This window comes from Carassius auratus, unplaced genomic scaffold (assembly GCF_003368295.1).
Source record: "Carassius auratus strain Wakin unplaced genomic scaffold, ASM336829v1 scaf_tig00214327, whole genome shotgun sequence".
NCBI lineage: Eukaryota > Metazoa > Chordata > Actinopteri > Cypriniformes > Cyprinidae > Carassius > Carassius auratus.
In genome coordinates, this window is record NW_020527617.1 from 592596 (window position 1) to 612185 (window position 19590).

The 19590-nt window shown below is 37.1% G+C and overlaps 1 protein-coding gene across 1 annotated transcript; it reads left to right on the forward strand.

The window, feature by feature from the left end:
* The first annotated feature begins 8797 nt into the window (after positions 1-8797).
* Positions 8798-15563, forward strand: LOC113091857 (tribbles homolog 1-like). The gene is made up of 3 exons (XM_026257523.1): positions 8798-9470; positions 10219-10511; positions 13356-15563. Exons 1-3 carry the CDS (start codon positions 9186-9188, stop codon positions 13819-13821), a joined length of 1044 nt encoding a protein of 347 aa, XP_026113308.1. The 5' UTR covers positions 8798-9185; the 3' UTR covers positions 13822-15563.
* Positions 15564-19590: the final 4027 nt, after the last annotated feature.

Genomic DNA, 19590 nt, shown 5'->3' on the forward strand with positions numbered 1-19590 from the left:
CCAAAAGTCCATCCCCTGTTGTCCTCTCACATCAAAATCCAGCAACATAATTGTTTTTGACCATTTTGGACTATCTTTGCTCACAATCGGGGCTTGAGCTGTCCATATTTCTCTCCTGATTCAGAAAAGATTACATTTCCACTTGAGAAAGCAATATTATGGATAGAGGACCATTTTAGCCAGAAGCAACGGTTTGGATTTAAAAACATTAATGGATGGATTTGTTAATTACAAACACACAGCTTTTTACTTCACAAGATGTTAATTGATGGACTGGAGTCCTGTGGATTACTTGTGGATTATAGTGATGTTTTCATCAGCTGTTTAAACTCTTATTTTGACGGCACCCATTCACTGTAGAGGATCCATTGGTAAGCAAGTTAAATTTTCCAAATCTGTTTTGATGAAGTAGTCTTGAATGGCCTGAAGCCTACTATTCCTTTAAATAAACAAAATAAATGTTTTCCTAAACCATTTGCGTTGGGACTACATTAATAATTTTCTTTGCCACTTTTGTAGCTGGGCAGGGGATTTCCATTTCCATGCAAAGCAAAGCATGAAGGGAGTACATGTTGAAATTAACTGTTATTTTGTATGTTGGAAGAAGAAAGGGTTGAGAATGGTTCATGTCTAATGTTCTATAATGCTGGGATTTAGACAGGTTTCTGTTACGTTGTGGTGAAGAGTGGAGCTTTTTCTGCTTTCAGGATGGGCTTTTGTGCGTGAAAAACTATGCCGTATGTTGCTTTAATCAAGGAGCAATTACTAAACAAATGTCTTCCAAGTGCAAACACAATTGATATATGATTGCTTATTTCTTGTTGGGTTACATGCTAATCCTACAGCGTGACATTCAATTCAGTTTCACAAATTTGAGTTCATAGCTTAACTGAATGACCAAAAAAAGAAATAAAAAATAAAAGAAACTTTTCTCACAATGAACCATTGTCCAACTGAATTAGGTTCAGCCAAATAATTTTTTGGCTGCATATTTGAGAAAAAACACATCCCACCAACAGGAGACATCTAGTAACAGATAGACAGTAACTGAGTGTGCTTGGCATCAGACCTGAAGAACACAAGAGAACAGGGAGGACACAATGTGTAATGGAGCACATGCAGGATCCCTGCTTTGTGTCCCTCTGCCTTTATCCTGAGTGTTTGTTTGAGTAGGACAGGATGTAAAAAAGACATCAGGAGGAAATCAAATATGTCAAATATTCAAATACGAATATGTCAAATCTAGGTGATATCTCCACAGCTTGGGATAATACATGACCCAGAAATAAAAAATACAATAAAAAAAATATTATATATTTGTTCCATCAATGAAAATAGTTCTAAGTAAGCCACAGCAGAAATGCTGCACATAGTAAATGAATATGTTGGGTCAGTGATTCAATGACTTACTAATCAGTTGAATTAATGATTTACTGGCTCATTACCTACAGGTGGTTTTAAGTTAAGTATTTAAAGTATAATTTCATTTTTAAATAATTTCATATTATATTCCAAATTTTATATTTGAAACATGATTCTCATAACCTTGTTTATGCAACTATAATCGCAGTGTAAATGCATTCATGCCATCTCTAAACTGCAATAAACATCAGAATGGGTTGATTTTTCCTTTTCTTTACTTTTGTGTATTTGTTATTGACTAAACTAGCAGTGGATTTAGAAGTCTTTTAGCAGGACTAACAAAATAACGTGTTCTTTTGGTGTAAACTTGTGAGCTTCTATCTTTAAAATGTAGCTTGCGAAGCAACAAGATATTTAGTCCTTTCACTAAAGAAAACAGCTAAACTACTATCACTAATATCAAGCTCTTGTTGATGAGTCATGCCACAACTTTAGTTAGTTTGCTTCTGTGAGCAATGGTGAAAGTCTTATAACAGAACATTAATCTAATAAATCTTTACATCTTCTGAATATGATCCAAAAGGTTGCTGTTACTCATACAGACTAAGACACAAGTACGGTGGTCTATTACGTTAACTCACTTTCTTCCATCACAAGTGTTGCAGGAGCTGGCATGTTACACTGCCTTCTTCTCTCACCAAGCAAGTGTCAGAGAAGCAGCAGGGGAATGTCTCTCCTCCTCGGCCAGCTCCGGCTGTTTCCATTTACCTTCCAAACTGATGAAAATATTTACTCCTGAAAACCTAGAGGATAATTTTCCTTCCCTGACTCTGTTCCAAAGGCATCTGGACTGTGTTAAGAGCTTTTGTGTGAGGTGGGAACAGACTGAGTGTGAAGACAAAACCTGAAGAATGTCTGCGCAGTTAACTCCTGAACCCAGAATGACCCACCATGACACTGAGACATCATTGTTTGCTCTACTTTACCAAGAAATGGTGCATATAATAACACAAACACTGTGAGATGTTCATAATAGGCATTGAGCCACCAATATTCCAGTCTTCAATATCAAATGATCCTTTAAAAATCATTCTGATTTACAAAAAAGATACATTTCTTATTGTTATCATCATTCTGCTTAACATTTCGATGGAAACTGTAATAAGTTTTTTATAATTCTTTGATGAAGAGAAAGTGTTCAAAAGAACAACATTTATTTGAAACAGATATCCCATGCAAGAATGTAAATTACAATACTGTCACATTTGATCAATTTAACATAATTTTATGATAATTATTTAAACCAAGATAATATGCATAATAATACAAACATCAAGAGATGTTCATAGATGGCACTGAGTTGCTTTGAACACAAAATTAATTGCGTTGGATTACTGAATCATTAAGAACACACACGAAATATAGGGTTTATACTAAGTTCAGTAACTTGTTAAACCATGCAAAACACGCTCCTGATGAGCCTTTTCTCTGTTCTCTTTTATCAAGTACAGTGTGTTCAAAAACACACAGGCCTCGTCCCAGCTCCAGACTGTGCATACTGTATGCCAATTCTCCTTTGGACTGCACAGCAGCTGATATTCAATCTAGTTTGGTTTGTTCCTCTCAGTATGTTGAGATAGAGTCTCATTATCCATATAGGGCTGTGCTCGCCTTTGTCCCAGCTTGTTCAGTTCCCAGGAAGATTTGATTCACAGCCTCATTTCATATCATATCATTTCCCCTTTGTGGGAAATTTGGCACTCTGTAGCCAGCGTGTTGCAGTCAGAGAGGCAATTTACATAATGAGTTTGTTTTTGGTGTCAGCAAGAGCTGTCTGAAAGCTTTCGTCATCCTGTTTATAGTAAAACTACGCTAATCTCATCATCAGCTTTGGCTAGTTTTGTCTTTACTCCTCATATGACATGTACAGCTTTGTGTCCTGAGAGAATCACGACTCAGCTAAGATCGAGGGCTCTCGATTTGCTGAGTGAGAGTTCTGACAGATCCAGGGACAACAGCGGGTACATCAACATGCTGGCGACCCAGGGTGGAAGGCACAACAGATCACGCCGCAGCATATTATTATAACTCATTAGCATTAATAATGCATGTTTCCCTCTCTTAATTACCTCCGTCTACATGTTAACTTAACACCTTCTTCTCAGCGCTCACTCAATCCATACTACCTCGACAAGTACAAACCAGTCACTGACCCTGAACAGAGCTCTCACGAGTCCACATTTATGGAAAAAGGAGTTGCGTAACCTCTGCACACCTCTAAACAAAGCTGACAGGGGCACTTCTTTTCTAGTCAAGCTGAGAAAGTGCTCCTGGGGTAAAAGCACTTTAAAAGTGATATTAACAAGCCTTTACTAAAATAAGACTTGACTCCAGGGTTTGCCGGGAATCTCTTGACATTGATCCAGTGTCAGAAATCAATGTTTAAGTGCTAACACAGGATCACAGTTATATGTATTAAATAAAAAATATGGTTGTTACATAAAAAATTAAAACATTTTTTTTTATAAAAAAATTAAATATACACTACTGTTCAAAAGTTTTAAAGTATCTTATGCTCACCAAGATATATTTTTTTATTATAAAAAATACAGTGAAAATAGTATTTTATGAAATATAATATTATTCCAATTTAAAAAGACTGTTTTCTATTATAATGCATTTAAACAAAAAATATTATTTCTGTGAAGCAAAGCTGAATTTTCAGTAACCATTACTGCAGTCTTCAGCGTCCTTAAAATAACTCTAATATGCTGATTTGGTACCCAAGAAATATTAGTTATTATTATCAATGTTGAAAATAGTTTTTTTTTTTTTTTTTTTCAAAACCGTGATGCATTTTTCATAGAATTCTCAGATGAATTGAAAGTTCAAGAGAACAGCATTTATTTGGATTAGAAATTGTTTGTAATATTATAAATGACTAAATGACTGTCACTTTTAATAAATTTAATGCGTACTCACTGAAGTAAACTTGTTTGTTTTTTTTTAAATCATACTTACTCCAAGTTTTCAAATGGTAGTATATATTTATTTACCAATTAAATAATTTTAAATAATTGATTGGTCCATTTGTTAGATTAAATCAATATATGAGGACATATTTTTTAAATATGTTGTGTTTTTTAATCACTTTCCATGCCATGTTTGCTTAATCAGGAGACATAGAGCAATTACTATCAAAATCTGAAAAGTAACACAGGTATTCCTTCGCTTAAGCATGTTCTCCAAACCTACTACAGCAATTTTTCCAGGCCTTCCCTTGCATCCTGCCATAATGCCTGTGAAATTATTGCTTTATCCTTTCATGGTATTATTGGTGTAAATCTCCCCTGTTGCAGTACAAAGCTGAAGGCCACTGAAATCCTGTTAATGTACCACAATTTAATTATTTTTGAAATGCTAAGCTCTCTCTCTCCCTTTGATAATTTAAGAACAGTTGACTCATTCTTGATGACTGAAAGGTTTAGAAGGTTTTTTTTCACGCTAACAGACTCAAGACAAGTGTAAACTGTATAGGTCTGCACTTAAGTGGCATTAATGCGTTTTTAAGAGGTTCCCCTCCTCTGTTTCTTCTCTAAATGGAATTAAAACCAGCTACTTCATGCTTTTTGAACCTGCAAGAGACTATTAGCAGAACTCAACGCGATATTACGGCAGACTTTGTAGTGGTCGCTCTCACCGTTTAACCTCTCACTTAGGCAACATCTGAGAATCTCAACACAGATCCACATTCCAAACCTCTTTCTTAAGGTCATACAGTTGTAAGCAGCGGCACACTTCCTCTCAGAATGACTGTACTCAACTGAAGTAGGAGACTGGTGTCTGGGTGGTGTGGGGAACTGCCCTTAGCCACCACACCACTCTTTATTTCCTCAGGCTGACAGTATGAGCTCTTACTCATCATGATAACACTTACCATAACAAACACTTGGTATTCTCTAGTGTAACTGGATCCTGAGAAACATGGTAGTAAAAAAGACTTTAAAAAAACACTACAGCGCATGGGAAAAGTTCTCAGCAGAAATACGCAGAAGCTGCGTGGAAGCTGATTCAACTTGGCCTGTTTGAAATTTGATGCTGGTTAAACCGTGGAATGTTTACAAGAGCATTTTAGTGGTGCTGAATATGAGCCAATGCGCCTGAATGTATTATGTCTACTAAACCATGAGGATTTCAAAATCTTGCCACTTGAGGTTTTACAAGGCTAGCCGTAGATGTCCAGGCACCACTTCAAAAGTGCCTGCACACATCTGTGACCAAACCACAGCCGCTGAAGAGGAAAGACGCGTGACTGAATTACTGTGGGGCTGTTTGTATCACAGTCTCCTCACGTTAGCCCCAGACCCTCTCTGACCTCCTGACTCCCACACTACATCAGCTCCTAAGACCACTGTGTCAGGCTACACCATTACGATCAAGCCATCTGATGTTTTTTCATAACATTTTTAATAGGATTTTTAATTCATTCATAATTGTTTATTATTATTATTTTTTTATTTAAGCTAGTTTCTACATTCAAGAAACAATAGTCTTGCAATTTTATTTCTCACAAATGCTTCTTTCTTTCTCAAAAGTGTAACCTTAAGGGGATGTTTGATTTGTCATTTTATAAAGTGCACATTTTAAAAGTGTACTTAAGAATGTATAGTCATTAAAGTGCTTAATATCTTTTCAATAATATTATATTATCTAAAAAAAGTTCAATACAAGTGTGCATTCAATACAATTAAGCTTCGTTCTTTTTCACAATGATATCCCTTTAAATCTCCCAATTTTATCAACCCGATCTCACGGCAATTCATACATTTTTCACAAGGTGGCTTATTCGTACGAATTCGTACGACCACACTCGTACAAATTCATACGATTGTTGCCAAATAGTACGTATTTTACGTGTTGCACAGTTCGTATGAATTTGTACGAATGACCTACACCTAACCCTGCCCCTAAACCTAACTGTCACAGGGGTTTAGACAAATCATACAAAATCGTACGAGTGAGGTCGTACAAATTCGTACGAATAAGCCACCTCGTAAAATACGTACGACTTGGTCGTGAGATAGCGTTGAATTTTATCAGTATTTCTTATTTAACTTTTTCTCACAGTTACCGTATTAATTTTTTACTCTGAGGCAGAGATGGGCTTCTATAAAGAGCCTTATCATGCTTTCTTGTGCGGTTAACCTGTAATTGACTTTACACCTTTTGGGCTGTGTGTAGTACTTAGAACTTCCCTATTTCATGATTGCTTTTGATAGTCATTCGCATGGTCAAAGTTCAGCCAGACGCATGATGTATCATTCCTGTCAAGGCCAAAATCACAGGTATTTTTTTCTCTCTCTCTCTTCCAATCCAGCCGGTGTATGTACAGACCATCTAAGTAGAACGTACCTGTTTCTGGCTGAGCTGTTGAGTGCACACAGTGATCAGTTCCCTTTGTCTTTGCTACTGGCAATGAGTCAGCTAATTACAGTGGAAAAGAGCTCTGTTAGGGCTCTCAAGCGAGAATGACCTCAAATAGCCAGGTTCTCTGAATCACATGCAAACATAACACAAATAGCGTCCAGTGTGGTCTCAGTGACACCTGTTTATGTCATAACAAAAGAGAAGTAGATATTTCCCATGGAGAGTAGGGTGTTTTACACTAAAGGGAGAGGAAGAAGAGAAAACCTGTTCTGTTCCTGCTTAACAGCATGACAGACACACACATCAGATACTGAGTCATCAGAGAGATATTTTACAGTCAAAGAAAACATGGTTGCTAAAAATAATTTGTCTTTAATATTAAATCCTCAGTCCGACCACATTTACTCCAAACCTGCAGGCCGCAGCTGAACCATCTATTTTACACATGACAAATTCAGGCAAGCAGGACAGGAATGTAGTGTACTGAAATATTCCACACTTCTTTTTTGGAACTGCAGGAACCTTTGTCATACTGGTGTTCTGCTGAATCACCTCTGAATACTTTTATTCCGCACATATTTGACTTGACCTTGATCATTAGCCCATAAAAATACAAATTTATCTTTCTCATTAACACCGAAAAATCTGATAAAGCTCTGGTATTTTAAGCATCAAAAACAGCCCATATTCCCTTGAGTCTATTCTAAACGGGGCTTTCTTTTTCTGTGTAGTGAAACAGGTGCTAGTTCAACTACACCCTTCCAAATTAAGAGCGGTCACAGCCAATGAAATGGACAAATTTGTCAGTAGTGACATACTCAACATTCTGTGTGGGACGTATAGCCATATGCAGCCAATTAGGAACTGCATCAGATTTTATTTTGTCACACAGCTGATGTTTCAAACACAATGTGGAAGTCGCTGTCTTGCGTGCCCTGGAGGTTTGCTGGAGTAGGCCCTATGCTAATAGGTCAAATGGCACGGTGAGAAACAAATATATTTTGTGCATCATATGCACACATTTTTCAGCTCTTTGTGCATTCCCCCTTTGGTTAAATTAAACAAATATCTCCCTCCTAGAAAGATCTATGGTTATTCTACACAGGGCACCACCACCACTCCCCTGTCTTTCTCTTTTTGGCGATGACTCATCAGCATAGCCTAACAAATATGAACTATAAAGTAAACCCACCGATTCCTCAGACACAGACCATTTTTTTAAGTCAGGTGGGATAAATATGCAATTTTGGTTGATATATTTGCAGGAATATGATGCATCTTAAACATAATAAGAAAATAGGCACATGAATAGTGCAGCAGGCTTAATGAGTACAATAACCCTCTGAGCCCTGAATGTCGAAATAAGTTAATCATTGCCTGGCCATGTGTTTTGATGAAGAATGAAAAATATGAATGCAACTTCCTTGGATTTCACAATGCCGAACATTTGGAGTTCATTATAAACATTTGAAAAAAAAAAAATACAAAGGCGGCAGTTTTACATGGGCTAAGTGTTACATAAAAGCTTCGCTTGCAGATTTGAAAGCTGAGAGAAAAGGAAAGTTGATTAAACCAGCGCTTTACTATTATTCTGGAAGGTGAATGGCATGTGGCGATTGCTCAATCGTCGAGACTGCAATGAATGTGTCACTAGAAAGAGTCTGAACCGGGCGGAGTTCCAGCTTTGGGAAGTCCGATTCATTTTAACGAAAAGCTTCGTTCGGACGAAGTGATTCAATAAAAGCGATTCAATGATTCTTTTGAGTCATCACTCAAAGTTGTCCGCTGAAGTAGGTACATGCGCGACATTATGTGCATCATCATGAAGTAAACCACATTTAAGTTTGCCGATATTATCGCTGTGTTTCGTTTCTGCCGTATCGATCGTGTTGTTTGTGGATCCAGCACGTCACCCACTTCACAGTTTTACAGCCAATGTTTTCCATTCGGGGGAATGATCAGAAGAATCTTCCGAATCGATTTAAGTGAATCATTAAAAAGAACCGACTCGTTCGAATCGGACATCAGCTGAAAGTAGAGCTCAGAAAACAGCATCAGTAGTTCAGTGAGTCAGACAGCCCTCCTCTCGGGCTCAGATCTACACCGGGAATATTTCACACCACACAGCTGCCTCATACAGTATCTTTTGGGCTTCAATTTTGTTCAAAAAGCTTTAACGGACTAATGCAAAAAAATAAAACAAAAGCTGAAAAACAATGGATAAGCGAAACAGGCAGCAAACCTATGATAAAGAAACTTGCGTTTCACATTCATTAACGAGTAAGTAGGAATTTTTTTTTTTTTTTTGCTTTTTGCAGCGCATGTATAGTTCCGGGATATGCTTGCGTAAAATCAGACTTACATCAGTTTCAACTAGCCTACTGTAGTTTGTAAGAATGAGCGTTCAGTGGCTTCAGAAACCGGTACCGGGAAGACACGGACACAAGCGCTTTGACACAGACGAGCCCGTGATCAGATGTCCGCGGCTCAGCGAGTCTTCTGCTGACGTGGGTCTCCTGGGCTCCTCACCGGGATCCCCGGTAAGCGGAGCACCTCTGAGCCTCACCTCAGCCCACCAGGGTCCCGCTCGTATCGGCCAGTACCTGCTAGTGCCCTTGACCGACCGACCGGGGGTGCACAGCGCTTTAGACATGGACACAAACGAGGAACTGCTCTGCAAGGTAAACCAATGCATACTATAATATACATGACCCATATAATGATCCACTCTCTTCAACTAACACGTTTTATGCATCTGAGACCCAGCACTTTTATTTATTTTTAAACGCAGGTAATTTTTAAGTTTCAATAATACGCATCATCTTTAACAACAACAACAACTAAAACAAAATTATTATTATTATTATTATTATTATTATTATTATTATTATTATTATATTGTGTCTTATTTATACTTATTGTATAAATAGTATAATATTATATACAAATATGCAGTTGGAACAAAATAAATACTGCAGGATTAAAAACAATGGCGTGTACAGTATGATCTCAGAGTTATTATTAAAATGATCCACTACAGAGGATAAAGTTTTGGGTCTCATAATCTGATTTCTACACATTTTTAAAAAAAAATAGCAGTACACTTTCAGTTAGGAAGGGATATCAGAATTTGTGTTCAGATAACATGGATGCCATATTATTTATATTTATAAATTAAAATATGACAGATGTGTATCAATTATTTATGTATCTGCATCTGTGTGAGAAATATGGGGCTGACATGACACTCAAAAAGACTGTTTTATTGCTGCCACTCACTTTAACTTTTTATAATATGTTTGTGCTTTAATCTTAGAGTATCACTTCCATTCACCTCTTGTGAACTGACTTAATCAGGTCAGCGTTGATGTTGTCTTATAATACTATACGGAACACTATTTTTTATTTCAATTTTTTTGCCATCTGCAGGTGTTTGATATGGGCCAATACCAGGAGAAAATAACAGCCTACAGCATGCTCTCAAGTCATAAGAACATTGCACAGATAAAAGACATAGTTCTTGGAGAGAGCAAAGCATATGTGTTCCAAGAGAAGGATTTTGGCGACATGCACACCTTTGTAAAGAGTAGCAAGAGGATTCCTGAAGACCTGGCTTCCAAGCTTTTCTACCAGGTGGTATCTGCAGTGAACCACTGCCACCAGGTTGGCATCATTTTGGGGGACCTCAAGCTCCGCAAGTTTGTGTTCTCAGACGAGAAAAGGTGAGAGTTATAGTTAGTGAGCAGGAGTTCTTATGGAGCACACCAGGTGCAGTACTGTACCTCATGCATCAATGCCGTGACATCAGCAGTGTTATACTGGATGAATAGTGTCAGTTTTAGTTTTATTCAGTTTTCACTTCCTCGCAGCAATGTGTCACATTGCAGGTGACTGGTGCTGCTTCCCAAAAGATTCAATGGAACAAACCTATTATGTTCCTCTGGATTTTTCTTTAGAATACGAGAGTCCTCTGAATTACGGAAGTGAATTATGTATAAAAAAAAAAAACATCATTGATTGAATTTAAACATTTTTATCCACAATCCCCAATGAAAGAAACACACTGAAGATATATATATATATATATTTTAACAGAGCTGTTTTAATTAGCATGCTGTGTTTCTGCTGCTAGACAATAAAACGTTGCACTTTCAAAATAATTGTGTGTCAAAATAATCCAGTTTATACACATTGCTACAGATTTCTACATTGTGTTACATTACTTAGTGTCTAAATGTTTTTGAAAAATACAATGTAAATGTTCCTTAAAAATGCATCCGTTAAGCCTCAAGTAAATTTAAAACTAACCTAAAGGGCTTATACAGGGCTTCTTTACCAATAAGCAGATTTAGCAAATATGTTTTTTTTTACATGCTTCAATACATACATTTAGTTTGCCATTTCTGGGCCAACGTTTTAAGCCTGACCTTTGGGCATCGGTTTTCATTTGAGTGAAGCAGACAAGAACGTATAAGAGGACGTAGTCACCCTTCTTTCATGGCAGCCAATGGGTGCAGCAAGATGAGTCATAGCAATGCACACAGAGGGGAAACTCACCATTCAGGATCATACCCACACACTCGACACTCCACTCCTGAATACAGCACCGCTCGTAGGTGAGGGGTTCCGGCTCCAGCCATTGCAACACTTACAGATTGGTCGGTCTGGCCTAGCAGACGCGTCCGTCTGGCACAGACGTGACCAGGGCATGCTGACATTTAGTCAGACGAATAGAGCATTTGTGTTTTCTTTCACTTTGTTCAGCACCAGGCAGCATAGTGACAGATTATGCAAACCTGCTGTCTGCACACACTTTATCTTTCCGAATGCAATTTCCATAGCTAGAATAGCTTTTGTAAAATGCAGTAATGATGAGTGATGGATAAGCAACAAAAAGGTTGAAGCCCTGTGATAACGCTGAGATACGGTGTGTGATTGCATACAGAAAGACACTCAATGACCTGGAATGCGTCTGTAGTTCGATTGTGAAACACAAACACGCACACAAACAGGCTGGTTGGGCAGGGGCTGTTCATGCGTCACTTGATGTGGGTAATAAGGCTCTGCCAGATGCCGTGAGCGTACAGCACAGGTGCAGGAAGAACACAGTGGACCTACAGCACAGCGCAGTGCATTTCATATGTCCACAGTCTCTCTGTCTGTCACACACACAGGTCTATGACTCATTCTCTCCACCTCTCTGGCAGAATGCTGTTGTGTCATCTGCAAACCCCCCAAACCAAGGCTGATAGCCAGTGATGAAACACAATAGCATGCAGAGCAGCTCATGTTTTACTGAAAGGGATACCACAGACTCATGGGTCATCAAGTCTACATCTAAAGTCCACAGGGATATTCCTAGAGTAGTAGGGGATTTGTTTCTATCGGAAACTGAGCTAAACTTAACCCAGTGTTTACAAGAATACATTGCAGAGCTCTTTGGAATGAGAGGAAGTGTGATCATTTTGCACACGTGCGTTGTGGAAACTCTCGTGCATGCTTTTGTTTAAACGAAGGCCGTAATTAGATGAGGATCTGTCCTATATTTGTTGTAGCAATGGTTTCCGTGGTTTCCCTTCACAGCAATCTGTGAGCTCAACAAAAGGGATGGAGAGTTATTTCAGATCAATGCACAATGAAGGAAGGCTTCAATACATCACTTTGTTTAGCAATGGAATTGAAAGATACTAAATCTATCATCATCAGGCCCACAAGGAATCTGTGCCCACGGAGTCCTGCGTAGATTTCCACAGAGCCGGATCACCTGTCATTTACATCACGCCACCCTCTGTGTTATATCCTGGCTAATTTTATTATGCTTTATGCTTTGTTAAAAGATTGATTCCCATGTTTAAGATTTGAACTTGCTCTCTGATGGCAGTTTATTAAGAGATAACAAGTTATGACAATGCATTGATACCACGGACCAAAAGAGGGAAGTCTCCCCCTTCTTACAATATAAATGCAGCTTAATATTTTAATCTTAAAACAATAACCGGTTATTGTTATTGTACTAAAGCAAACTGTTAAAATATTTAAATGATCTTGACTTAATCATTGCTGACCTGTATTCAGGAAGCAACATGAAATATAATTTTTAACAAATCTGGTGAATGTCAGTAAAAATCATTACATTAATATTTTCATATTTATATACGAGTGCACACATCAAATATGATTGCCCTAAAAATACACTACCGTTTCAAATGAATAAATGCTGTTCTTTTGATGTTTCAAAGAAAAAAAGTGTCAGTTTCTGACACTGAAAATCCAGCTTTGCTATCACAGCACATTTTAAAATATATATTAAAATAGAGAAGCTATTTTAAACTGCATTAACATTTCACAGTATTACTGTTTTTACTGTATTTTTTTACAAAGCATTTTTTCCCACAGGTTTTGCATCAAAATTTGTGTGTAAATGTGAAAAAAGACCTGATTGTTAGTGCAATGTAGCTGATTCTGAATGGAATGTATACCAGTCATATCATATTGTTTTTTTTTTTTTACAGCCAAAACACAGTAAATAGTACCTGATTGTACTAACCATGATGTGTTTATTTTAGGGCCCAACTGAAATTAGAGGGTCTGGAGGACTGCCATATTCTGCGCGGAGAGGACGACTTGATGTTTGACACACACGGCTGCCCTGCTTACGTGAGTCCTGAGATTTTAAACGGTGGAGTGTGTTACTCAGGCAAGCAGGCGGACGCGTGGAGCCTCGGCATCATGCTGTACACAATGCTGGTGGGCCGCTATCCTTTCCATGACCCGGACCCCACAACCCTGTTCTCAAAGATTCGACGGGGCACATATTGCCTCCCTGATGGGCTATCTTTAAGGGCGCGCTGCCTACTTCGCAGTCTGCTCAGAAAGGACCCGGGCGAAAGACTGACCACAGCGGAGGTCCTCATTCACCCGTGGTTTAATGGCAACACACAGGACACAGGAAATGCAGAACAGGAAGTCAACCTGAGAGAACAGACAGTGCCCCAGATAGAAATTGAGCAGGATGAGGATTTTTTCTCCTGAGGAAACCATATAGATTGAATATGGACCAAAACTGTTCGTGAACTTGGTGTTTTGTTTTTATCATTTGGTTTCTTATATGGATTTTGTAATAGATTCAGAAGTATACACTCAGTGAGTATTCACTCAAAGTACTGTATCACGTGTGTCAGGTTTTTAAGGCCAGTGTGAATTCGTTTTGATGTCTTCTGCTAGTGAATCATTCTTGTGCTGTATGAAGTGAATGAGACTGGGCATTATGGGTCATGTGATAACGAGAGAATGTGAGAATGTGTGCATGGTGACTAACCTCGGCCTATGGGGCAGACCTTTGGCTTCACTTACTGTCAAAATGAATTGTCACTAAGTGAATACTGCAGTACCAAAGGTACTTGTCTCCTTTTATAAGGAGGAGAATGAAAACTAAAGGAATCTGACATACGCATACATATGGAGGACTAGAAGTGCAGCTTAAAAATATAATAAATAAACAATTATCAGTATATTTAATAAAAAAAAGTAAGAATTGTAATAAAAAATATAGACATTTTAACCTATTTAATTAATGTTTAGAAATTTAGTTAAATATAAAAACAAACAGAAAAATAGTTTTTAAAATGCAACTGGTTTAAAAAGCTTTTTTTAAAGTGCTCTTACAAAATAAACAGTGTAAAAAAAAAAAGCACTTTTAAAAAAGCAACTTACCAATGCTTTATTAGATACAATTTTTAAAAAAGCATTTAAAGTGATTTTAATATTTAATATTAATACATATAATTAATGTTTTACTATATTTACCATTTTAAACATTAATTAAATAAACACTGGTAATTATGTTTATATTTGTGAATTTTTAAATGGCAATTTAGCTGCATTTTATTTTTATTTTTTTTTAATTAATAAATTGATAATTGATTCATTCATTTTAATTTGAGGTTGCACTTCCGATTACATGCTATAAACTGTTTTAAATCACAGATACTGTTTGCTATTCTGACTTATGCCTCTCAAGATTTGCCAAACTGTACAGAAAAGCCATTCAGAAGTTAAATGTCACATATTGACCTTTAACACTCTGTGACATCTAAGGGGTTACCATTACATACAGATTCTTAAATGTTCAGGATGAGCCTCTTACAGACTGATACAAAGTGTTCATTTATTCTGCTGTATCCTGATCTCTATAGTCTTTCTAGACACAGTTCATTTACTTGAATCCAAGCAACCTCATAACAGCATGAGGCTTCAGTATGGCAGGCAAGTTCATACTGCGAGTAAGATATAAGATGACTCAACAGCGGGGCGTTGGTGTAACGAAGAGGAAAGGGCTATGAACCCAGAATAGTGTGCTCAGTATGACTACAAACGCATATCTTTACTCTCGCTTTAAAGAAAGGAGAACAGTACTACTGTAAGGGTTGAGCATCCTATAAAGGTCTGTTTTCTGCTTGCCCTCTTGCTGGGGATTTTATGTTACCTCTAGATCCAAGAATAATGGTGATACATGACGTTTATGATTTCTGAAAGGCTCTTTATAAGCAAAGGCTGGAGGGTTTGCAAAATGTCGTTCTTATGCATGCAACACATGGGGAAAGCTGACACGAGTGCACAGAGTTCATATTGCTCTGTGAATTATGTATTTGTGACACAAACCCCAAGGTTTGACCATGAGGGTTTAACGGTTAAAATCCATTGTTCAAATGAGCATCTGTAAATATGTACATCTTAAGTGTGTGAACAAAATTTAATAAACTCTTTGTTATTTATATCTGTGGTGCATTCTGTGAAAAACGTCTCTCTAGAAAGATTGCATATGTTTTGTATAAAGCAAAACTGTAGCACAGTACATTGCATTTTATTCCTTGTGATTTCTTTTTTTAATTTTCAGACCATCAGAGATCACTGATAATTTTCTCAATCCAGTCTCAAGATGTCAAAATAACTCTTGTTAACACAAAAGGTGTGCTTAACTGTATTGAATGTGCACTTTAGTGTACTTCAAACCTTAAAAGTATACGTGTATAACTGTACTTGCAGGTGATAGAGTAAAAGGCCACTTAAGTATACATACAGTAAAGAGAAAACACTTACATGTCTGTAACTTACACACTTAAGTGCACTTTTAAAAAAAAATAATGATTTAGGAAGTATACTTTCTAATTTGGATGTGTTAACTAAAACCTCTAAAATAACTAACAAATTTTTAAATTATATTTTTAACTGCATGTTATTAAATATTACATTTAAAGTTAACATTTTTTTAATTAGTAGCTTCATTATTACAAATGTGTAATATGTTAAAAATACATTTAATTTATTACAAAAATTAAATACACAACATACAAGTTCCAGAATAAATGACTTTTTTTTTACCATAAATGCTTGTCAGTGCAGTATATCCAGCAGTTCACTTTAACCATTTAACCAAGACAATAAAAATATTTATGAAATTCAAATTCAAAAAAGCACACTAAACTGTGTTTTACATTTTTATTTCATTGCAATTAACATGCAGTTAAGATTATGAAAACTTTACATTTAGTTTGTATATACTGCAGTATATTATTTCCGTAATATGAATCTTTTCAAAAGTATTCTAAACATGTGCTTCTTTCTCACCAGGGAACTAAACCACTGGCAGCAATAAAACGTCCTCTTGTGCTAAATTCAGGACAGACTGAAAGAGAAAGCTTAATGTGCATTTTGACCTGAGAGTCGGGTTGCTCCGCCCTCTATTATGACTTCACAGAGGCTTGCGTAAGCGGCTGATTGGGTATCAACAGAGTAGCTGGAGCGTCTCTTTTGTTGGGCGGCTGCCAGACAGCGTTGCACGCCATGGGTGCAATTGCCAAACATGTCGGCGCCAGCCTTGGGTGACGCTCTGATAAAAAGTGCCACTGTGCTTGTACGACCCATATTATCTTGACACTAGTCTTTCTGAGTGACATTATGAGTCACTACCAAGTGTATGAAGTTGTCTCCAAATCAAAGAAGATGTGATGGGATAAGGTCATATTTAAGGGCCTGTTAGCAGCTTAGTTGTGATATGCAGTCAGGCTTTAGACGTGATAAAGATATATAGATAAAGAGGTGTAAAGCGACTCTGTAAGCAACTTGTGTCACTACATGTCAACTGCACCGACTATTACTCTGCTTGCTTCAAGTGAAGGTAACGCCAACAGCCATGAACTTAAGTCTACAGAGACTTGATTTCAAGATTTACAAGAGCAAGAGCCGGAGCCATTATGATGCACAGCGTATCACTGTAGAGCATTTCATCTTCTGTCAGGACCATTTAAACACAAATACTGACATCACATTTGTGTCAGTTACACAATCTACAATCCCACACAGAAACAAGGAGCAGAGGTACACTCTGATGATCAGATAATAATCCAAACAAATTGTTTCATATTGCATCATTTTGGAGATCTTCTATCTAAAACAACTTTGCAACATTACCCTCATTTCAAAATGGCACTAATTTGAGGTCGAGGGAAAGAGGGCTGACAGGGTCAAAGAACATAATTTGTAAGATGTTCACAACATCAGTCAGAAACCAATACACGTCTGTTTTGGATGTCTGCACTGTTAATTATTCATTATTAATTTTATGTATTATTATACATTTATTAATATTTTGAATAAGCTTTTATGTTCATATTTTCTAGCTTTATTTTTATTTAAATGTTAGTTTTAGTAGATTTCAGTTAGTTGCCAGAGCAATAAGATTTAACATTTTCATTTAAGTTTTTCATCTAATATTTAGCATATATTTTATTTTAGCTTATTCAGTTAACCAAAAACTGATTTTTGAGTTTTAATTTAGTTACAGTAACAATAACAACACTGTCGGCAATGGTTTATGAAAGATTTAATAAAGTTACTTGAAATTCTTTGAGGGCAATATTTGATTAGCAGTGTTATGTCACACTCATGTGGAGATGTTTGGTACTTCAACATTTACTTTTTCCAAAGAAAACATTTCCTGTTCCTGGAAAACAGGAACATAATTAAATTGGATAAAGGAAGGAAAAATCACTAGAATTCACAGAATAATTCAAGCCTGTTTCAGGAAACACATTTCTAAATTTGTTAAAAAGCCGACTATTCCTAATATATATGGGAATGGTTAACCACCAGAGGCCAGTATTTCAGCAAAATACCGATACACTTCTCGTCAGGCCTGTTGAACAGATGGTTTGATGTTCTCCGTGCTGTGCTAGCATCTGTTTCACTGTTTCAGTATGTTAGCTACATGAGAGCTCACATAAAAATAGAGATGCTTTACCTTTACCTGTCCCATCAGCCGTTTTACTGCGCTCGTGGCGCAAGCTCTATATCACTTCATCATAAATAACCCCGCACAAGAAACTGTGAGCATACATTCAGTAGTCTAAATAGTTCTGTCATCATGAAGGCAAATTGTGCATACGCAGCACACAAGAACGTCTCTCAAATGCATACTGAAATATAGTTCTGCATTTCCAGATTACATAAGGTACAAGCTAACATGCATTTTTTATTTGTCATTTAATGCATAATTTGACAAATCTATTAGAAAATATGCGAAAATGAAAATGTATATGCATAAACCGGCCTTTTTCACATTTTTATCACTATCTGCAGGTCTCATCCATGAGTATGCAATATTGGAGAGCAAGCATTTGGGAGTTTTGAGAAGTTGAATGATCAATAAAGCTATAGTGGACCCCTTTATTAAAATACCTGGAAGTGAGGAATAATATAAAAAAAAAGTCATATTCACTCAGTATTACTTGATCTAATTCACGAAAATCTCAATTGCATTTAGGAAGAAATGAATTGTACTCAGTTGTGTTTTAGACACTAAAACAGTCCAGTACATTAGTCAAACACATTTTTATATTGAAATAATGAAGATTTCTGTGCCGCCCCAGACTGGTTGCTGGCCCCTCCCTTGCCACCCCAATGAAAAACACCCTGACTCCGCCACTGTTCACTTCTGTCATTGTGTGCTTATCAGACGTAGCCTACTGAAGTAGTGCCTCGAAGTCAGCAAGTAGGCCTAACATACCAATTTTAAGCTTGTTTACTGTTGTGGTTGATTGACAGGTGAGGGGGCAGTGTTTCATGCGTCCAAAACGTGTTCGACCCACTGTTCGATAATAATGGATAATGCACCACGTTTTGTACTCCATTCACACTCCTATATAGCTGTGTTGGGATTCATCTTAAGTTAAACAAATGCCTCAAACACCACAAAATCACTTGGAATGCTTTAGCTACCAATTAGAAACTTTTGGAAAAGTTGTCAGGCTAACGCACAATGTCAAAAAGTTTTGTAGAGACAAAAAGTGATTTTTACCCTTTTCTGCTTTGTACTAAATTTGATTCAGGGTTGCACCAGCATCCTAAACATTACAGAAGGTTTTTGCCTCCTGCAAGTGACAAATAACATGGGGAATGTTGCAACAAATCTGAGAGAGAGAGATAATCTTTTAATAATTGTACTGTGGTGCTTTGAATGCGAGCTGCATTAACGCTTGCTCTCCCTCATAAGATCACGGGTTTGCCAGAGCTCTGTTGGCTGGGTTATATCATACCCCTCCTGATGGAAGTGAAACTTTCAGAGGAGCCATCTTTTTGAAACTGCTCAAACAGATGACTTTTGAATTACATTTGTCATCTTATTACCGCTCTCTCTAAATGTCATGTTCATTCCTGCTCAGTCATTCATCAGCCATCACATCTGTTAATAGACTGCTTGAAGTCTGCTCATTTTGTACACCACTGGGATGGTAATGCTAAACT